We start from the raw sequence: 22,925 nt of genomic DNA on the forward strand, positions 1-22,925 counted from the left end.
CCGCTGCGCCACCGGAGCACAATTTCTCTTCTCATCCTGAAGCAAAGTTCTTAAGCTGAGGTACTATTTCTGGGTTAGCGGAGTCTGTAACCTGAAGCGTATGTTACCTGAAGCGTATGTAACCCGAGGTACCACTATAGAAGCGTGGAAGCCGTTCGACTTCCAGGGCGTGTTCGAAAACGGAAGCATTTACTTCTGGGTTTTCAGTGTTCAAAAACCAAAACTTTTGGCTTCCAGGGCGTTTGAAAACTGAGTTACCACTGTACCTGCTTCACATGTCTATTCAGAAAGAAGTCAGTGTGAGATAAATACAGCTATGCGGGTTTTCCGAGAATGAGAACCTTTTCTGGGAGGGGAAATGCTATCCAAATTAGGGTGATTTGCCGAGTGTAAGTTGTTTTAGGGGTTCCTCCCCCCTGATGCTATATATAGAATGACAGACTCTCCCCGCTCACTAGGCCCTGCTACCTCTTCAGCTTCCTACACCTCCTTCTCCCTCTGACCATGCGTTGTCCCACCGCCATTCCCAGGGCTCTGATTTTTCTTCCTCTGGGGGTTGCCCAGCTGGTTCCCCCCACCATTTCTCTGCATCCAACCAATCCTTGTCACCATTTATCTTTTCCACGCTTCATTCCAGTAACCTCTCCCCTGTTCTTAGAGAAACAAAGCTAAGTGGGAAAGTTGAGAGGTTACCATAAAATATTTCTGGCCAGGTAAGATTTACTGCATTATATATTCCTGCTTGGGGTGGGTAGAGACTCAAATACAGCTCCGAAGTGCTTCATTTTCCCCACCAACAAAATACCTCTTGAAAAATAATACTGTATTCACATGGCACTGTGTTCCGTTCATGCATTTTTTAGCTGCCCTAGTTGCAAAGCTTTTAATCGGTAAAAACCTTAAAAAAACAACCCTTCTGCCACAAATCAATGCAGATCAAATTCAGTAGTTCTTGCACCCAATGAAATCTATGTAAGACAGCACAATTCTATATACAGGAGTAAGCTCTGAAATTCAGTTGGGCTTGCTCCCAAGCAAGTGTGTATAAGATCTGAAAACTCTTCTTCTTTAGTGATTACTTGTAACTGAGTAAGGTTGTCTTCCATAAACACGGTTTTAACAATGTGACTGTGAAGGCTAATTCTGGATCCACACATCCATCCACAGTGGGGACATTGACGTTTCTGTCGGAATCAGGGGGGGGGGTGTCAAAAGGCCAGCTGGCTCGGCCCCAGCTGAAGCATTTCCCCTCAGCCTTGCTGCTGCAGAGATTCATCGACCTCTGCTCCAACGTGGATCAGCAACTCAAGCTTGCAGACTTGAGCACAAATTTACTCAGCAGTGTAAACTGCACAACAGAAGAGGCTTGAGGCTGTAGACACATACTAAACTATGCATTTATTATACATAAATCAGGACAAAGAAACATGTCATCTCTCCTTGCCGTTTTCTCGGAGTGAGACTAAAAACAAAAGCAATATAGAGCGGAAGTTCCACTCAACGCCAGCAATCTGTGCTGGAATGTAAACAGACATGTGACACGCAACAATCCCATGTCTGCAGCAAAGGGTGGAATGGAATTCCCAACAGTTTCTCCCTTGCGTCTTGAGTTCGAGTGTCTTCAAAGCCCGTGACACCTTTGATAAAGGCTGTTCTCCAATTGAAGTGCTCACAGACAAGTATGTTCCCAATTGCTGGTGTTTAGCAGTTCGAAAGCAAGTCAAAGTACCCCAGAGTCGGTCACGACCGGACCTAATGGTCAGGGGTCCCTTTACCTATACTACATTTTGATTTTCGGATGATGTTGGGAAAGATGGAGGGCACAAGGAGAAGGGGACGAGATGGTTGGATAGTGTTCTCAAAGCTACCAGCATGAGTTTGACCAAACTGCGGGACGCAGTGGAAGACAGAAGCGCCTGACGTGCTCTGGTCCATGGGGTCACAAAGAGTCGGACACGACTAAATGACTAAACAACAACAATACTACATTTTTAAAATTTTGCCTTGTCTTTAAACCTCTTTTGTTGACCACCAACATTACACTTTCCATTTTTGTTTGGAATAGAGTACTGTAGTTGCTTTGGAAGACCATAATCAGGCATCTGCACAACATGACCAGTCCAACGAAGTTGATGTTGAAGAATCATTGCTTCAACACTGGTGATCTTTGCTTCTTCCAGTACACTGGTATTAGTTTGCTTGTCTTCCCAAGTGATGTGTAATTTTTTGGGGAGACACCGTTGATGGAATCTTTTGAGGAGTTGGCGATAGCATTTATAAGTGGTCCAAGTTTCTCAAGCATACTGTAAGGTTGGTAGTACAATAGCTTTGTAAACAAGCATTTTGGTTTCCCTGTGAAATGTCCAGAGTTCTATGGGAAACACGACTAGAGCCAATGGATAGCAGGGAAGTAGGAGAATCCTCTGAAATGTCAGAGCCGTTCAACAGTAGAACAGTCTGCCTTGGCCCCTTCTGTGCTTAAGCACGGGGTCAGGTGGCCATCTGGTCAAGGAGAGATATCCGTGAACTGATCAAGAGATTGGATTGATCAAGAAGATATCCGCCTTGCAACGCAGCCCCTTTGCAGGTTTACTCCAAAGTCCCACTGAACTGAATGCAAAGGTTCATCCAATGTCCTGCCGTGTTCAATGAGGCCCCCAGAAAAGTGGGCATGAGATTATCATGAGTTGACCCAAGGGTCATCTAGTCCAACCTCTGCAATGCAGGAATCTCAACTAGATTGTACATGACATGCATGAGAAATGAGATGAGATACATTCCTCTCCTCCAGGAAGCCACACCACCCATTTTGCACCCAACTGGGACTGAGCCAACCAGCCTCCTTGTCAACCCCCCCATCTCTTTTCTGCACTTTAGCAAAAACTCTCCCCTCTGCCTTTTTCTTTTATTTATGTCACAATTTGTTTGGGGGGGGGGACTCCGTGTTTTACAGAAAAAGAAGTATAGAATTATTACTAAAAAGTTTACAACCATATTTCAAAATGTACAAAGTGTAATTAGTAATAATAGTAATAGTAATAATAATAATAATAATAATAATAATAATAATAATAATAATAATAATTCTACCCCGCCCATCTGGGTTTCCCCAGCCACTCTGGGAGGTTTACAGTATAAATAAAACAGAGTAAAACAATAAAACAGAGTAAAAACAAATTAAAACACCTACAAACTTTCCGAACTTCTAGATAGGCTTATCTAAAGAAGAATGTTTTCAGCAGGCGCCGAAAAAAATACAGTGAAGGCGTCTGATATCAAGAGGCAGGGAGTTCCACAGTCTTCACGTGCGGAGCGGGTGCAATATAGCACCTGCCTGCGCAAGCGCACTACGAGGAACCACCTACTCCTAACTGCGCAGGCGCAGTGAAAGACCCGCCTCTTCCAAGGGAGCCGGCTTGCTTGACTTGCTTGGTTGCCTCTTTCCCACGGCAGCGCCTCGGCGCAGGCGCAGTAAGTGAATGCAGCCAGGGCTTCCAACCTTGTCCGAACCCAACACTCAGCGCAGGCGCCGTGAGCGAACGAGACCGCTCCGTCGACCGTTGGTAACGCATGCGCCTTTCGAGAGAGGCGCTCCGGGAGCGCGTTGCGCAGGCGCGCGGGGGCCGGGCCTGTGACGGAGCCGGGCCCTTGCTTGGCGGCCGCGCCTTCCTCGCATTCCCTCAGAGAGCGCCGCTCGGAGCGGAGTCGCGTTGACTGGCCAGAGTCCGCGAGCCGCCCCCGGCCCCCGCACCCCGCCGCTTTCCTCAGGCCCGAACGGTGAGTGAGAGGGGAAGAAGGGGTTAATTTCCTTTGGTTTCCCTCTTCCTTCCATCCTAATTAAAGGGGGGCGCCTCCTTTGGGCTGTGGGGAAATTGGGGTGGGGGGGAGGTAACCGCCTAGGCCCTTCTCCCCACCCCATTATGGGAACAGAATTGGGGGTAGGGGGTTGCCAGGCTATTATGCGTCCATTAAAACAATGCTGCAATAATAATCATAATTAATTAATAAATTAGTAAATGAACCTGTATGTATTTATCATGTTTATTTTATTGCATTGAATTCTTACGCATTTCCTGCTGCTTTTTCCATTGACCTCACTGCAAGGTGTATATTCGTTCTCTGCCCCCCCCCCTTCACAGCAATCCCTTAATTCATTTCATTTACAGCCCCTGCCCTGAAGGGGCTGACAGCAGACAGAAGGCAACCCAGAATGCAAAATATCGGAATAATCTTAAGCGGCAAAACACGGCATTTTTATCTCAAAATACGCGAAGCAGGCCAGAGCCCCGTTCACATCAAAACAGTGCTGTGATAGCATAAAGCTTGCGATCCTCTGCAAATATGTCTGGGAATAAGCAGCACTGAATGTGACAGGGTTTGCTTCATAGCCACACTCGAAGCAGCTTATGAAATTGTCTCACAGAAAAAGTCACATCCAAGTCTAGTATGACGAATGGAAATAACACTTTGCCCCTCTAGTGCCACGATGATTCAGGTAGCATTTCCTGCTCTCATCCCTGGTGTTGTTTGGCCTCTGTCTACTAGGTAATAAGGCTGGGCTCTCATTCTGCCAGTCTGCCCTTATGGGCAACTGAGAGAGAAATTCACTATGTATTGATTTGTCATTGTTCTTTTTCCTAGTAAATGGCCATTTCTGCAACAGGTACATGGAGGGAGGCGTCACCTGGGGAACTGCAGGGCATCTCTGAGCACAGGCACGTTGCATCTCCCCTTTATGGCAGCCCTGTCAATGAGGGCGCCAAAGGTGGAGGGCAGCCTTTGTTCCACCATCATCACAATGTCCGTCTAATACAGGGATTGTGTTCATTGTTGTGACTGGAAGAGCAGAAGAGTCTTAGTAAGAAGACATAGGACTTCTCCCTTTATTTCCTGTTTGAGAAGAAATCTAGGTAGTCTTAAGAGGAATGGGTTTTGGCTTCCAAATTTTTGTAGAAGTAAAAGGCGCTAATGGAGTCAGCTTCATATTTGCCAAGCTTTAAATCAAAGTGTCGATGGAACTGACACTGTTACAGGTGTGACATAATACCTATTCTGCATTTGTAAGAATTTGATACTTTTAAGTGTAGAAGCGCCCACACTTTGGAACAACCTGCCTATTGAGAACAGGCAAGTCACCTTCACTGTACTCTTTTCTGCACTTGCTAAAAGATACATAGAATGTTAATGTGTGTTTTAGTCTCTTTTTAGTTTATCACTGACTTTAATTTTTTTTTGAATGTTTTACATAGCTGTTTTTATCAGTAATTTTATTATTCTATTCTTTTTGTAATCTACTTTGAGAATCAAGTAGAGTATAAATTTATGAAACAAAGCGATCTAGAATAGATTCTTACTGTGACGGAATTTTTAGTGAGCTGATTTGTACCTTACACTTCAACTGTTGTCAATGTTATGCATGTTTACCATGTTCAGAAAAGCTTCCACATCAATTTCCACTCCAAATAAAAACCCCCAAGCTCCCACCTCCCCCAGTGGCATTTCTTCCCAGCTGAAGCCCATCTTCATTAGGAAGTAATATAAAAATCCTGATTTGGATAGCTGGTATTGTGGTGAGATGAGCTAGGATTTTTAAACTCTCATAAAGTTGGTGGAGGTGAGATTTGTGAGCTGTGGAAAGCAACACATCTGTGTGGCAACAAGGAAGAGTACTTTTTTGCTTATCACCATCTTTTGCATTCTTTTGCCCTTTGAATTCTGCCCCAGGTGGTGACACTGACATCTTTTTGACACCAGATTAACACCTTCCTCTTCACCCAGACATTTGCTGGAGTTTCATCCACTTGGGTCAAGGCTTTATGTTACTGCCATTCTGGGTTGCAAATAAGTTTCTCTGCCTCCACCCCAGGAAGCTGGTGTTTTATGCTTTGTATATCCAGGCAATTGCTTAAATTTTCATTGTGGTGCTTTTCAATATTTTTTGCTTTCAATATTTTTTATGCTCCTAGCTTGATTGATTGTGAGTTGCCTAGAGATTGGCCTCAGTTAGGTGTTGTTGGTGGCATCTGTCTGCAGAGACAATGGAGGAGTGCACTTTCAGGGGTGAAGTCAAACCATTGGAGAGTTACAGCACCTGCTGTGGCTGTAGAGACTGATATGGGAGGTACATGTTTAATTGCAGGTGGGGCAGATGAAGGCGTCCGGTTTTGCTGCTATAGCTGCACCATGACTAACAAACTAAACAGGGTGTATTTATCTGGTATTAGCATCAAAAAGGGGAATGCAGGTGAACTGAACTTTATGTTCACCATTGTTACTTCACTGCAGTTAGTTTGCCCTAGTGGCTTCTCCCCCCCCCCCCCAAAGGTAAGAAAAAGGAGGGATCAGCTGAATGTCCAAATCACCCAGCAATTTCCAACCAACACTAAGGTGATTTGGAAAAACTATATCTTTAACTGGAAATAATTACAGTAGCTTTAAAAGCAGTATATTTTGGCTTGGTATTTTGGTGCTTCTGTGATTCCATTGCAGGTGATGAACTGTTAGGGCCTTTCTTTTTTCTTTTTTAAAGTTGATTTATAATTGAGTTTCTCTTTGCTTTCATTTGTTTTTGTCTTTGCCTGGATTTTTACTTTGCTCGGCACCTTTGTCTAGCAGTCAGTAGGCATGGATGTGGATGATAGCATTAATGTTTTCCTTCAGTGCATATGATGGAAAAGTGGTTCCTCAAAGTGTGGGTAACCCTTGGGAGAATAGTGATGTAGTTGTGCAGAAGTGTAGGTTGGTTGGGGTGGGGAGCTGCAGATTTTGATAATTTTAGATGGCTTAATTGTTGCACCCATTATGCTGTGGTTTCTGTGCACATTCCAAGCCACAGGAGTCATTGATTTGACATACACATTAAGATGATTCAGTTTTCTTACCTTTTAAGATGCAGTCGCTCAGTGGAATATGCTGGCTATGAAGCTACACTTAGTTTTCTGCCCTACTCATGACAGGTCTTTTGTCTCCTAACTTAAGCTTCTGCATACTGTACTGAGGTTGCTAAATGAATAATGCCAGTATATGTTTCCCATTTAAAAGTTGGCATGTCCTGTAAATGTGTGTGGTCTTGTGAGTTTCTTATACTGTCTTCTTAAGCTTGGATGGAATTAAGTTCACTTAGAAACTCAGTGACCACGTGCACAAGTGACGGTGCAATAGTCAGAACTATCCAGATGTTGTTGACCTGTGTCTCCCATCATAAATGATGGTTGGCCATGCTGGCTGTGACTGATGGCAGTTGGAGTCCAGCAACATCTGAAGGGTTACATTCCTGTCTTAAACAGCCTTTAGTATTGGATGAATACAAAAGTGGGCAACATCAAATTTAAAGCATTTCTGCTTATTCCTTTCAGCTTCATCCCTCTTGACGCTTTAAGATCATTCCTTGTTCAGAATGTCTCTACACCAGTTCTTACTAGAGCCAATAACCTGTCACGCCTGGAACAGGGACCGAACTCGTGAGTATTGTCTTAATTCATGAGACTTCATATCTGACAATAAACTAGTGCAGAAAAGCCAGCTTGGCTGCAGAATACACATAGCTGGGCGACTCTTTACTGAAAAAACTCATGTTGCCAATATCTGAGGTTCAGTATAAAGATTTTGGATTGTCTTCATTTGGCCCAATAATATTGGGGCTAATCAAAACGAGTGCCCTGTAATTTCATCACAATGGCAGGCTTTTTTGGAGGGGGGGAGCATTTCCCCATAAAAGCAGTGAATAAGGTTGTTTAATCTTTTCACCACCTGCAACGTCCAGCCCCTGAGTCATTTCCCCCTCCATGTAGTTGAGCCCTTAAAATACTCTTCCTTTTCTCACAGGCATTTGGTGGCCTCTGTTTGCCTGTGACTGGATTCTATTTCTGCTTCTACTATTTTATGGGTTCTGCTTCTGTGCCATTGCTTTAGATTTTCCCTATTTTCAGTTCACCATTTTTATGCCAAGTGCATTTTTTGTTGGAAAGACTCCTCGCAAGTTTCATGAATATGCTATGATTATGATTTTTACTTTTTCTTACTTAAAAATAGAAATATTTCTTATACTAATCAATTCATCCTCTTGTCAGAGATTGCCATTAGCCCTAATAATCATGAAGTTCACATCTATAAGAAGAGTGGGAACCAGTGGGTGAAAGCTCATGAGCTCAAAGAGCACAATGGACACATTACAGGTAAGAGAATTTTCAGCTGCAGCTTTGACTATTGGGCCTTTGAATATTGCAAGAGTCAAGCGCATCTAGTGAGGAAGTCAACCTGTTTAATTGCTTCTTCTCATTTTGAATAAAACAATACAGTTGCCATGCTGTGATTTTAGCTGTGTCCATCCAGGTGATTCTCTTAGAAACACCTATCACTTGCTGTCAAAAAGGGTTTTGCCTGGGGACTGGGAGTTGTTTTCATGGATTTGTGCCCCATTCCAAAGTAATATTTTGTTTTAGTTGTTCTTATGAACTATTTTAAATTTCTTGTGTGTGCCACTTTGTGAATGGAAGTTGAAAAGCAGCATGTATATTTTGTAAATACTTAAGATGCTATGGAAGAATACCTTGCAAACCTAGAATGCAGATGTGCACTTTCACAGCTACTGTCCCTTTTCACATTAGACTCTATCCCTGCCTGTTTATCTAGACACCTGCTTCTCCCTGAGGGATATTTGAATTGGAGGCTGGGCTTCCATGCTACCTCTGATGCTCTTTCAGGTGCATCAAACACTCTTGCTGGCCAGTAGATTCCTATAACAGCAAACCTGCCTGGAAGCAGTGGTAGCAGACAGTAAATGATGAGCACTACTGTAGCATTGGGTTATAGTAACTCTTGTTCTCTAGGAAGCCATTTTAGCAGCAAGAGAATCCAACACTATCCTGCCTCCTTAACTCTCCTTAGCATTCAAGGAAAACTCATAAGTGAAAAGGTAATAAAAAACAAGCAATTAGAAGGTGTCTGTTTACTGTATATGAAACCTTAACCTTAATATTCTGTGATATCTGAGTTTAAATTTGTGTTTTAAAACAACCTGGCTTTCATTGGCATGCATTGTTAATGCATTTCGTGCAGTTTTTGTACATCTTTGTTGTGCCACGATTCTGCATATTGTAACATAGGCTAACCTCCCTCCAAGGATTATTGTGACACAGAAATGGTATATGCCCACATAAGCAACCCTGAGCTTCTTGAAGGGAAAGATTTGGCACAGTAGGTATAAAGAGGCTGATAGAAATATAGCGTTGGTGAAGGAGCTCTGCACTGTAATAATTTATCACAAGGAACCATTTTGGAGCTTTTATGTTGTGTGCAGAGGGAGAGTATTGGCTTAGTTTATGCTGCAGGAAGATGTGGGAGAGCTGTAAAGGACTCACATTTAAATGGCTATCTTTAGATCTGAAATAGCATCTTGCTGAGGCAGATGGATTTGTTCCATCACCCAGAGCACCATTGCACCAGCTATACCTGACTTTTATTTTGGGATTCTCTTTCTAATAAAAAAGGAGGAAATCTTTTCGCTTACTGGAAAGCTCAGGTTCTAAAGCACAGTGACTTGAGGTGGGGGGGGATGCACACCACATTTGCAAACATAACTTCTTTGCCCACCAAGCGTACTCAGTCCACATTGGGGTGTGTGTGTGTGTGTGTGTGTGTGTATGTCTGCAAACCTTGGTGTTCCCGTGAACCTGTTGATTCCTCTGTCTTGTGCATGGATGCTGCCAGTTTGTCTACGTAGTAAAGATCCCCACTTGGAGAATGAATTCACTATTAGTATCTTAAGGAAGATATAGATACAGTGGTGCCTCGCAAGACGAAATTAATTCGTTCCGCAAGTTCTTTCGTCTTGCGAGTTTTTCGTCTTGCGAAGCACGGTTTCCCATAGGAATGCATTGAAAATCAATCAATGCGTTCCTATGGAAACTGCCTTCAGACCAGGTCCGGGGACAGTCTGTCCCCCGACCTCTTCTGAAGGCTGGGGGGGGGGGCGGACAAGGGCTTTTCTACCCACCCCCAGCATTTAAAAAAAAACCCCGGGACAGCAGAGGACTTCTCCGCTGTCCCGAGGTTTTTTAAAATGCTGGCGGGTGGCAGCGAAGGCTTCGCTGCCGCCCGCCAGCATTTTAAGATCGCCCCAGGACAGCGGAGTCTTCCGCTGTCCCGGGGCGATTTTAAAGTGCTGGCGGGCGGCAGCGCTGCCGCCTGCCAGCATTTTAAGATCAACCCGGACAGCCTCCGCTGTCCCGGGGTTTTTTAGAATGCTGGCGGGCGGCAGCAAAGGACCTCTTCTGAAGGCCGGCGGGGGGGCGAAAGTCTTTGCTCCCCCCCCCCGCCTGCCTTCAAAAGCCGTCCGGGATAGCGGGAAGGGCTTCCCTGCTATCCCGGACCGCTTTTAAAATGCTGGCAGTGGGGAGCAAAGCCTTTCGGCCCCGCTGGCCTTCCTAGACCTCTTCTGAAGGCCGGAGGGGGGGGAAAGGCTTTGCTCCCCACCACCAGCATTTAAAAGAGGTCCCCGGAGATTTCCCTATGGGCTTTCTTCTTGCGAAGCAAGCCCATAGGGAAATTCGTCTAGCGAAGCCACGCAAAAACCGAAAAACCCTTTCGTCTTGCGGGTTTTTCGTCTTGCGAGGCATTCGTCTTGCGGGGCACCACTGTATAATTCTCTCATTTGATATACGGTAATCTGTTGTTAGAAGGCTCAAGCAGCAATAGCAGGCATGCACTTAGAAATGGATGCAGTTTGAGTCCTAAAGGCAGGTAGGATCCAGTAAGAAATGGTATATTGGGTGAACTGTGCAAACAGGGAAACAGGAACACAGAAAGCGGCCTTTTACTGGTTCAGACCGTCAGTTCATGTCGATCTGTGGTGATTGAGAACAGCTCAATGGTCTCAAGCAAGGGTTTTTCTGCTGTACCTGTGGATTAAGCTTGGGAACTTCAGCAAGAAAAACATTTACTCCTCCCCTGAGCTTTGGCTCTTTCCCAAAAGGGTTGCAAATAATTCGTCTTCATTCCTGCTCAGAAACATTTTCTTATGACTTACTATCTTACACTAGCAATATTTATTGTTGGTTCTTTAAAGCTGTAGCATTGGAAACTAATTTGAGAATTAGTTACCATCATATCAAGAGTATGTGTATTTACATTGTCATTTGACACCCTGTTTGCATTGGTCATATGTAGTTGAAAACCAAACATTGTAAAACATTTTTGAAAGCCCATGAACAAAGTTGCAACTGTTCAGGTATTGCAACCACAGTACTTTGCTGAGAACAAGCTCCTCCTAAAGCTCTGAATTTGCAGGGGGAGAACTGGATGCTACAATAACTTGCGTCTTTGAATCAAAGAAGTGGTTCTTGGAACCCAGAGGCAGGAGTTGTCTAAATTCTGCTTTGATAAAGGCCCAGCTATTTCTTTATAGACAGTGGTTTGAGAGAGGCATCACTCTTTCCATACAGACTCCTTTTGCCTCTTCTTAAACACCCTTTGCAGTGTCCTTGTTAGCATGTAATGCTAAACTAAACCATATCTTAGAATGAACGAGTAAACATGCAGGCTCCCAATGAGGAGAGGGTGTATCTTTTTATCTATTCAGGCTCATGGTTTAGCTCTTTCCAGATAAGCCACAAGCTGTAACCAAGGTTTGTCCTTGGCATCCAGTTTGTCTGGGCCACTAATATGACTTAGATTGGTGCACAAGCAAATTGCTCACAATCCCCTCTCTGGGAGCACAGTGAGCTTTCGTTTGACTTCATGTTACATGCAAAGTGGGCCAGTGTGTTGAATACATAAAGCTGTTTTGTAGAGATGAGTCTACTGTACACATTGCAACCAGGAATCCTTTTTTCAAACTACCTTCAACTCTGAGAAAGTCTCCAGTCTGAGATATTTCCCAATAAAACCTTTCATTGGGATTTGCTTACATGATTAGGAGGAACAGAGGAGTTTGTAAGATGGTTATTTCAGGCCCGTTAGTTGCCGGTTCATTTCAGGATTGTTTATACTGTCCAGGAATTTTAGGGTTCTATTCATATCCTTTCTTCTGGAGCAAGTTGTCATTGCCATAAATTTGAAGCTTTCCCACTTCTCGCTTAAATGTCCCATCATGATAAAAATGGATCATGGGTGCTCTCAACAGTTCCAGCCATTCAACAGCAATACAGTATGTGCTTAGAGAAGTTACTGAGTGGCAACTTGATGGCTACAAAACACCTTTTCCTTCTAGACTCACTAAAGTCATAGCCACTGTGACTTTTAGCAACATTGTGAAGCTGACCTATTTGAAGTTGAATTTCAGCTAGTGGAAGAATAAGGACTTTAGCTATATGTTAACCGTACATTTGCTTTACAGTGGTACCTCGGGTTACATACGCTTCAGGTTACATATGCTTCAGGTTACATACTCCGCTAACCCAGAAATAGTGCTTCAGGTTAAGAACTTTGCTTCAGGATAAGAACAGAAACTGGGCTCTGGCGGCGCAGCAGCAGCAGGAGGCCCCATTAGCTAAAGTGGTGCTTCAGGTTAAGAACGGACCTCCGGAAAAAATTAAGTACTTAACCCGAGGTACCACTGTAATTCTGTTCAGTTTGAGTGGGGTTTTTATGCTCCCATAATTGTTTCTGTCCATGACTCTTCCAAGGTAGGATGGACTTGAAATCTACAGCATATGAAAGGTGTTCTTCTAGTTAAATATTTGATATTGGCAAAGCAAGAAACATGGTGCTTTGCTCATTCTGATTTTATGTGACTCAGCCTCCAATTTAGCCTTGGATCACATAATCCCAGGCATGCGATCATATAAACTTACATATATAAAACAACAACACCAACTTAACCATGGATGGATTTGAAGACAGAGGCTGTACTGATCTTATAATGGTGACTTAAAGTAGTGGATTACTAGCTCCTGGTTTGAGGACACCCTAAAGGGACCTGATTCAGCAACTTTGCTAAACTAAGCAGGACTCGGAAGTGTCTGGATGCCACCTGGAGTTCTATCATGGAAGAAATGCAGGATAAAAATGTAATGACTAGGAGGTGGTAGGACTGCAGTGTGTGATTAATAAGATGTGGCATCAAAGAGACAAAACTGTATTCAAACTTGCAGGCATTGACTGGGCTCCCAAGAGCGACCGCATTGTCACTTGTGGTGCTGACCGTAACGCTTACGTCTGGAGTCAGAAGGACGGAGTGTGGAAGCCAACACTGGTGATTCTGAGGATCAACCGAGCAGCCACCTTTGTGAAGTGGTCTCCTTTGGAGAACAAATTTGCTGTTGGAAGTGGAGCTCGACTCATATCTGTGTGCTACTTTGAGTCTGAAAATGACTGGTGAGTCGCCTAATGCAGATTGCTTCTCTTCTCATTCCTCAGCTTGCTTCAGCAGTGACAAGCTTAACATATACTTGGTTGGTTGTCAGTGAGATCTTAAATTCTGAGGCTTCAGCATCTAAATCTTTTTCTCCTCTACATTATTTTAAAGGGTGTGAAACCATTTTGAGTATCCATCTCATTATGGCAACAAGCCAGAAAATTGCAGGGTAGCTCTGTGTCCTCAAAGCCTTTCATTACATGCTTGAGAATGGAAACAATTCTGTTGCTTTTACTTGAGAATGTAAATGGGTTCTGCTACTTTCAGTATGACAAGAGTTTCAAACACCTTGCTAGTGTTACTTTTGCAGCCGGTAGCTAACAAGTTATCTGTAAAACATCTGTCTTGAATAAGCTTAATTACTTCAACAGTTCAGTTGCTCTCCTTTAAAAGGCCCATTATTTGTGAAAAAAATACCGTATATTTCCGTGTATAAGACTATATTTTCCCCTATTTTTTTTCAAGTTTAAAATTGGAGGTTGTCTTATACATGGATAGTGCATATGGGGGATTTCTTTATTTGGAGTCCCAAAAAATAGGGGTCGTGTTATACATGGGGGCATGTTATACACGGGAAAATACGGTAAATTTTTGCACAGCTGTTTTAGTGCTGAAGCAACGATTACAAGTTCCTTACTGATTTTTCTCCTCCCCTCCAGGTGGGTGAGCAAGCACATTAAGAAGCCCATTCGCTCCACTGTCCTTAGCCTAGATTGGCACCCCAACAATGTTTTGCTTGCAGCTGGATCCTGTGACTTCAAATGCAGGTGAGAGAATGCAAAGCACTTTTGGAAGTGGATTTGGGTGACTGTTCAAACTGATTAGCAGCAGCTCTTTAACACCCTGCATGTCCAATGGCTCTGTCAGCAGCAGATGGGAAGACTGCAGCAAGAGGCAGCAGTGAAAAGGTGACCAAATTTGGGAGAAGGGTTCGGATAATAAGTATTCCAGTATATGGCAAAGAGTACGCCGACATGGCAGCCATCAGGTCAACCTACTTTGACAGGTACTGCTCTTGCAATGTCCAGAGCAATTCTGTGCTGCAGATGTAAACAATAGGAGTTCATGCTCAAAGTTGGAACTGTCGCACATGCCTTTTCTGAATTCACTTCCGGGTGTGAAAGGGTTGGTGAGTGTCAGCCATGTTGAGTTTGTGTAGTTGATGTCCATAATCCAGATTGGGAATGTATCAGTTTACATCTTGATCACTCCCATGCCAAAATGGAACAATGGGACCTGTGGAGGTGGAACTGCAACCATAGCACCACACCCCATGCACAAGCTGGCACCTCTTCTGCAGTTTTCTCTTTGGCACTACAGCCCCTGGGTTATGGAGTCTGCCTGTTTTAGTGTCACATGTCAGCCTTCCTGTGGCCCGCTGCTTGCACTCTGCCTCTCTACTTGGCCTCTAATTATCTTGGTAGACATACCTCATTTATATAGCTATTAATAAGAAATATAACTTAAACCAAACACTGCAATATGTTAAATGTTTACAGAGACTGCTGTTAATTTCATTGGGAGAGCTTTACGTGAGGCTAGCTTGCTGACTTTGATACTTGAGTTGCCTATGAAATTAGCAATTTCATTTCTGCACAAAGGTAGGCTTGAGTCCCACCCCACTCCTAATTTCCTTTTCTTCTTTGTTTGCAGAGTGTTTTCAGCTTACATTAAGGAAGTGGATGAGAAACCGGCCAGCACACCCTGGGGATCCAAAATGCCCTTTGGGCAGCTGATGGCTGAATTTGGTGGCGCAGGAAGTGGTGGTTGGGTCCACAGCGTCAGTTTTTCCGCCAGCGGCAACCGCCTGGCCTGGGTCAGCCATGATAGCACTGTGTCGGTTGCAGATGCCTCCAAAAACATGATGTAAGTAATGTAGCAGAATCTTAGAGTGAGTTTCCTTGACATGGTGATCATAATCTTCCTACTTCCATGCAGTAGTGCGCTGATGTATATTTGCTCAGCACATTTAACTTATAGGCCAGGGATGGGGAACTTTGGGCCCTTCACATTTGCTATGCTGTAGCTCCATCATCCCTGACGTTTGGCCATGCTGGCTGGGGCTGATGGGAGTTGGGAGTCCAGCAACAACTATGGGCTATAGATTCCCCATCCAGGCCATGGGCAGCTTGTATCCTGGTTGTAATGCACGGCAAGTAGAGACTGGGATGAATGTACAGCCTAATATCAGAACTAATTGTCCGGTTCATACTTTAACAAATGGTATCAAAATTGCCTAGCCAAGTGAGCCAAGGCAGTCATGAAACTGGGTAATAATGCCAGATTCTGTCCTAACCAGCTGGTAAGGGGGGTACTTTTTATGAGATTTCTGTGTGATGCATCTTTAACAAGTGATCTTCTTGGGTTTAGGATCTCGCAACTGAAAACAGAATTCCTCCCATTGCTGAGTGTGTCGTTTGTCTCGGAGAACAGTGTGGTTGCTGCTGTAAGTGCCTTCTGTCTTTGACTTGCATCATTTTTTTTAGGGATAACTATCGTTGCAAAGACTTAATGTTACGTTGTCGATGCTTCTTACTAGTTGCCCTGTTCAAAAGCCTTGATTTCTTGATTGCTTCCCGATTATTGTACAGATACAGTATTGCCTAATCTAAAGCAACTTCAGATTTTCCTAGGCACTATGTGTGTAGATATGTTTGTGTGCAATGAACAAGCATTGCCATTTTAGTCACATTCACATGTTGAGCCCATTTGTTAAGCAACCTTGAACAATTATAGCTTCACGGCATCCTCAGTGAAATGCATACATGCATGTTGGTTTATTTATCATTCCACTAGCAGCCTTGTGCGTGGCATTCCTCATTCAAAAAGAATCAGTGGCTAAAATCAGTGTAGTTTTGAAACGTTCAGGCCACCATGTTGATTGAAAATGGTATCCAGTTTGTATTCAAACATAGACAACAACCTGCTCCTAGGTCACCAGAACTATCATGCAAAATTTGGTTATGGCATCCTAAGCATTGTCCAAATACATAATGGGCAAACAACTTTCCAAAACACATGGTAGATTTATTTATATTCTGCCTTTCCTTTAAAGAGCTTGAGGTGGTGTATGTTGCTGTTCCCCACCCATTTCATCCTCCCAGCAGCCCTGTGGAGTAAGTTCTGCTAAGAGACAATGTCTCGCACAGAGTCACTAAGTGAGCTTCATGGCTAAATGAGGATTTGAAACTGGGTCTCCCCTAGTCCTAGTCTGACCTCTACACCTCACTGGTGAACTGCAGGAAGGTTTGTTGTTGTTGTTGTTTGAGGTGGGGGCGTTCTTCATGGAAGTTATTTCTGTGTAGGAAAGTTGTAACCTTTGAAGCTGCCCTTAGAGTGAAGACTTAAGCTTTTTAAAAGAAGGTGGCCAAGCCCAAGCAAGTAATTGGTAGTAGGTTTGGAGCACCAGCTAGACACATTCTGCTGATTTGTTACAGGGCCATGATTGCTGCCCGATGCTCTTCAACTGTGACGACCGTGGTACCCTCACCTTTGTCTCCAAGCTGGACATTCCCAAGCAGAGCATACAACGCAATATTTCGGCCATGGAACGTTTCCGCAACATGGACAAGAGAGCCACTACGGAGGATCGCAACACTACTCTGGAGACGCTGCATCAGAACAGCATCACGTAGGTGGCACAGGGCTCAAGCTGCAGGCTACCTGGCCTTGAAACTTGTAGAGTCTGTTACTTGTATTATTCCAGCATCACATTGCAGCTCCCCTCCTTCCTGCGCTGCCAGGTAACATGAGGAGCCTTGGACTGTGCTCTTCCCCACTTCAGATAACTTGGCGATTCCTGATTTGGGAAGGAGCCCCCATGAGAATGTTAAGTTCCAGGTCAAGATGCACATGTCAAAAGGTGATGAACGCTGCTAGATCAGCTGAAACGCCCATGGTAGTCCAGCATTCCTGTTTTCACAGTGACCAACCAGATGCCTTGGGGGAAGCCTACAAGCAGAACCTACAAGCTACAGCACTCTCCCCACTTGTGCTAGCCAGCTCCCGGTATTCAGAGGCATGCTGCCTCCAGCACTAGTAGTAGAACATAGCCTAGTAGCCATTGATAGCTTTATCCTCCATAGTCTTTGAATGTCATCCCTTCCCCAGTAGCTTCTCTACCTCACCTGATTCTCACAGGTATATTGCCTCTTTACATTTAGTGATCAACAGAAGATGCTACCTTGTGGTACTTTATTTCTCCACAAGTGTGTCACTGCAAGTAGCAAAGTGTGAAACCCACAATAAAATCAGAGCTCCACAAGCCATGGGTAGCAAAGACCATTTTTATTCCAGCAAGTTTTTTTTCTAGATGCTGCTTTTAAAATATAATTGGCTTCTGTTTCTCCTTTGTATTGTTGCTTTTATTTATTAATGTGTTTCAGTGTTTTGGTCATTTATAAATATAGCTTGGTTAGCTGCCGTTTTTTCATATAGAAAATTGGTATAAATATTTGAATCAATAGCTCTAACATGAATGTGGCTGCAGGTAATTTTGCAGTTACTGCTGGAGGAAATCCTTTTATCAGGTTGCATGCATTCTGCCTACTCCATTCTGGCTCAGTAAGGTTATACTCAATCACTGTGACCAGGAAGGGAAAAAATGATTTGCATTCTGTTTAACACAGCACAAAATGTCCAGTGTTAAGTGTATTGGAATAAGCCTGTTTACTCCTTCAGGGATTAAAGCTGTCCCTTTTCTCCTTGCAGCCAAGTGTCTATTTATGAGGTGGACAAACGAGATTGCCGCAAGTTCTGCACCACTGGTATTGATGGAGCAATGACCATCTGGGACTTCAAGGTCTGTTTTGACAACACTGCCCACACCAAATTAGCACCCTGCTGTCAACATCTTGTAGGCCAGCACTGGGGTTAATCGTTTTAGTAATAGGGACCTGGGGATACTGTTGTCAAACTTTGGGGGCATTGTCCCCAAATGGCTTATTTGGCAGATGGTGCTACTCAAGACTAATTTTGTTAAACGGAGTCATTTCTGTCCCTTTTAGGAATTTTGGTAGTGCTTTGTTTGTCCTCCATCGCCTCTCTGCTTGGCTTTTTGCAATAATCCAGCTGTGGCTAGGACTGGGGGGGAAGCCTTGGATCCTAAGAAATCAATTTAAGGAAATGAATAGAAGAAAAGTTTCCCATCCACCCAATTTTCGATGATTCTCCTGCACCCTGTTTCACGTGGTTCAAGAAGGCCCCCACCCCCAGAGGTTTTTCAGGGACACAACTGGCTGCAGGGGGAGGAGGCAAGAAAAGGATGCGTAACTCCTACTATGAACTTCCTTAAGTTGTTCTTAATAGAAGAACCTGCTGGATAAGGCTAATGTCCTGTTCTAACTGAAAGGACTGTGCATGCCACAGTATGGTTTGCCTGCAGCAGGTCCCGGGTTCAGTCCCTGGCATCTCTTACAGCAAGTGATGTGGAACACCTTTGCCCGATACTCTGCAGTCTCTCTGTCGGTCAGAGTAGATGGACAAACAGTATTAAGACAGCTTCCCATGTAGGTCCTCTGGTTTCCCTACGCAGCAGGCTGCTGGAGGATCACAAGGTCACTGAAAGTTGCGCTGCATGCACAGGGGAAAGTGTACAAAACAGTGCATGGTGTTTCTTCTCTCGTTTCCTGTTCTTGCAATAGAGTGCTGAATTCAAGCGGCGGCGGGGGGGGGGGGAGTTTAAATGAATTTTGCTTAGCATGTGCAACCTTCCAGTCATTTCCTTTTACTGCCCAGTAGGTGTCTCTGTCTCATCAGCGTCTCCTAAGATTCCAGGATCTAGACAGGAAGACTTGAAGTTGGGGGACTGGAGGCTAATATTTCCTGCCATGGCTTTGCACAGCCGTAGTCCTCAAGCCATGACCGTGTTAAATGGCATACTGCCTCCTATGTTGAATGGCAGACATTTGCCACTTTTGAGTTGTCTCCAACTGCTCCGAGCAGACTCATTTAGATGATTAGATGTGACTGTTTGCATCAATTCGTATGAATTTTTATTTTAAAATTTATTTTATTTATTCGGTTTATGTACTGCCCTTCATGAAAAGATCGCAGGGCAGTGTACAACATTAAAAACATGTCTTAAATAGACAGCATAATAAAAAATAATCATAATAGCAGTGGTAAGGTGCTATCCTAACCATGTCTACTCAGAAGTAAGTCCTTTTGAATGCAGTGGAGCTTACACCCAAGAAAGTGGGATTAGGACTGCAGCTGTAGTCAGGGCTGCACAAAAAGACTTCCCAGTAACATTTGCACCACGAAAGGCTGAATTCTCATATTCTGGGTTTTTTGCATTTTGCCCCCAAATTGTAGAGGGGCAAAGAGCTAGCTAGGCATTGAAGCCCCCACCCAGAAAAATCTTACCCATATTCTCTCCCTCTTGCCCCCCTTTTATGGGTTCTGAAATTTCAGCAGGTATTGCCTGCATGCCTTTGGGCACATTTTCTTACTCATAGGGACTAGGAAATTCTGACCACCTTGCTTTTTAATAACAGCAGAGTGTCACAGCTGAATTTTGTGCCCTGGATTCTGTTCTGCACTCCCATGGAACTGCAGCTTCTCCCCAGCAGCCATGGCTAATGGTTTCTCTCTCTCTCTCTTTCTAGACATTAGAGTCCTCGATCCAGGGGCTGCGGATCATGTAAATCTGGCTCTGTTCTCTAGCAAGACAACTCGTTCTGGCACCTGCACAGACTTGAAAAGGGATGGTGAAGATAGGTCACTTTTTGAAGCACTGAGAAAATGACGACTTGGTGGATTTTTTTTCCTTTTCCTTTTCATCCCCCAATTTTGGTGAAATGTGTTGGTTTGAAAATCAGCTGTGATTGTGGTATATATTTGGCTTTGTTTTTATTATTATTATTGGTTGTTTCATTCCATTCTTTGCCAAAGCTGCTCCTTAAAATAGTTTATTGCAGGAAGTATGAATCACTAACTTAAAAGGGGAATTTTGTGTAAACATGTCTGCTAGAAAATAAAATTTTAAACAAACTCCAAATGTTCTCCGTGAAATTCCTGTGTACATATAATCCAGTGGAAGAGATTCAGATTGGCATGAACTATGTGACATTAAATGCGTAACGGTATCTTGTTTTTCCTATCTTTCAAAATAGCAAGGGGTGGTTGGAGTGTAGGAAGATAGCATAGAGAAAGGGGGTTTAAAAAATACTCCCCCCGTCTGCTGTCCCAATTCAGCTCCCATCACCCCAAGCTGACATGGCTGATGGCCAGGGATGTAAGGAGCTGGACCCAATGTTGGGAAAGAGCGGTTAGTTTATGGTGCAATAATATGGCCTAGATAGTGCTGTGCCATGAAACCTCTACCTACTTATCTCCATATGTTAGTTACATCACTTTTGGTTTCCATTTGCTCAGTGATACCTTCACTTTGCTCAGTGATAGAGCATCTTCTCTGCATTGCAAAAGGCCCCAGTTCAGTCCTTGGCATCTCCAGGTAAGGGTTGGGAGAAAACTCTTGAAATTCTGGAAAGCTGCTGCTAGTCAGTGTTGGCCTTACTGAGCTTGATTGATCTGACATTGTAGAAGATAGCTTCCTATATTCTTAATGGCACAGCTAATCACCTCTACAGTTGAAGGGGCTGTGTGCAAACTGCCTTCTGGTGGGCCGCCTCTACTTACGGGCCTTGGAGCAGTAGTGCTCCAAGTAGATGTTGGTTGCCCTTTTAATTTCCCACAAAACCTAGTGTAGCACCACTCTGGGGCATTGGGGGAAATTCTGAAATGGAAGCTAGGTCCTGCAGCTCAAAAGACAGGAGCAGGAAAAAGGGAGAGGCAGGGCCAGTCTCACTGGTGGGCTTTGTCAGACACCCAAGGACGGCAGGATCTGGTGCCTAGCTCTGACAAAAATGAGAGAAGAAGCAGCTCTTTTGACTCTATTCACACACCAGGGCTCATGAAAAGACTGGAGGAATGGAAACAGGTTGGAGAAGCCATGAGATTTCCCCCATTCAGCTTAAAGGTGCAATCGCCACATGGTGAACTGCCAATCATATAATAGTGAACTCGGGTGCTGAGTTATAATGGCTGCATAGCTAAAATAGCTACTGAGAAAGAAGAGGGGGAGGTATCAAGATGTTTGGGGGAACCCCAAGGTTTGCAAAAATTATAATTAAAAAATATATTAAAAGGGGCACAAAAAACCCCTAAACTGGTAGAAAACATCCCAAAGCTATTCCATGCTGCATCAACAGAAGTCAGGTGTCCAGAAGTAATGGTACTACGCTTCTGCCTGAAGCAGACCACACCTTGAGTACGCTGTCCAGTTCTGGTTGCCACAATTTAAGAAGGATATTGAAAAGCTGGAATGTGTGCAGAGGAGGGCAACCCAGATGATCAAGGGTCTGGAAACCAAGTCTTAGGAGGAACGGATGAGGGAGTTGGGCTCGTTTAGCCTGGAAAAGGGAAGCAGAGAGGAGATATGATAGCCATCTTCAGATATCTCGAGGACTGATCATATGGGAGATAGAGCAAGCTTGTTTTCTCCTGTTCTGGAGGGTGGGACTCGAACCAATGGCTTCAAGTTACAAAAAAGGAGATTTCAACTAAACAGTGTGGAGATCACACAGGGCCCCCGGACGTTTCACAGTCTATTGACCCTGTGCCACCACTGCGGTTGCTTTCTTCACTGCCACCACCCCGCTTCTCACGGGGACACACAGAGTCCAGACAGTTGTTAACATAAACAAATAATCAAGTTTATTTTTAAATGCAGGAATAAGCGTATGGTTTCGGTTTATTTTTCTCTTGTCAGTTTCTTACACTTAGTTCCTAACAACTCCAAACTGATTAATCCATCTATCTATCTGCCGCAACCTAACAATTCCTCTCACTCTCTCACAATACAACTCGACCAACCCACTGCCTCTTCCACCCTCTTCCTTCTCCAACACCCAAGCCTCAACTCCCAACTGACAAACCTCAACTCCCAACTCCCAAATGACTTTTCAAAACCTCCCACTCTTATCTTTTACTCCCCCCTTGCATTCTCACTGGCCAATCACATCACAACCATTTTAACCCTTTCCTTGACCCATCCTATGAGGCAAACGCCACAATCAGGAATAACTTTTGACATTCAACATCGGAATGGACTCCCTCAGGAAGTGATGGGCTCTCCTTCCTTGGAGGTTTTTAAGCAGAGGTTGGATAACCATCTATCAAGGATGCTAAAGCTGAGATTCCTGCATTGCAGGGGGTTGGACTAGAGCAGACTTCCTCAACCTCAGCCCTCAAGGCCTACAACTCCCATGATCCCTAGCTAGCAGGACCAGTGGTCAGGGATGATGGGCATTGTAGTCTCAAAACATCTGGAGGGCCGAGGTTGAGGAAGCCTGGACTAGAGGACCCTTGTGGTCTTCTCCAAATCTACAATTCTATGCACAATTTTATAAACTTCTACTCTGCAGAGACATCACCTTGCCAACAAAGGTCCGTATAGTTAAAGCCATGGTTTTCCCAGTAGTGATATATGGAAGTGAGAACTGGACCATCAAGAAGGCTGATCGCCGAATAATATATGCTTTTGAATTCTGGTGCTGGAGGAGACTCT

General features: G+C 44.1%; 1 protein-coding gene and 1 long non-coding RNA gene across 2 annotated transcripts; one reads left to right on the plus strand and one right to left on the minus strand.

Moving 5' to 3' along the window:
• The first annotated feature begins 3,621 nt into the window (after window positions 1–3,621).
• On the plus strand, window positions 3,622–20,354 carry ARPC1A (actin related protein 2/3 complex subunit 1A). The gene is made up of 10 exons (XM_081889309.1): window positions 3,622–3,777; window positions 7,356–7,460; window positions 8,070–8,174; window positions 13,092–13,314; window positions 14,014–14,121; window positions 15,008–15,220; window positions 15,725–15,800; window positions 16,792–16,985; window positions 18,065–18,155; window positions 19,963–20,354. Exons 2-10 carry the CDS (start codon window positions 7,397–7,399, stop codon window positions 19,999–20,001), a joined length of 1,113 nt encoding a protein of 370 aa, XP_081745435.1. The 5' UTR covers window positions 3,622–3,777; window positions 7,356–7,396; the 3' UTR covers window positions 20,002–20,354.
• A 1,737-nt stretch (window positions 20,355–22,091) lies between these two features.
• LOC309357327 lies at window positions 22,092–22,750 on the minus strand. Its single transcript, XR_014163094.1, has 2 exons — window positions 22,328–22,750; window positions 22,092–22,277 (listed from the first exon to the last, which is right to left on the minus strand). It is a non-coding gene; the product is annotated as an uncharacterized lncRNA (long non-coding RNA).
• Between the last annotated feature and the right edge of the window lie 175 nt (window positions 22,751–22,925).

The sequence above is a fragment of the Podarcis melisellensis genome (genome assembly GCF_964234715.1).
Source record: "Podarcis melisellensis genome assembly, chromosome: 14".
NCBI classification, from domain to species: Eukaryota; Metazoa; Chordata; class Lepidosauria; order Squamata; family Lacertidae; genus Podarcis; species Podarcis melisellensis.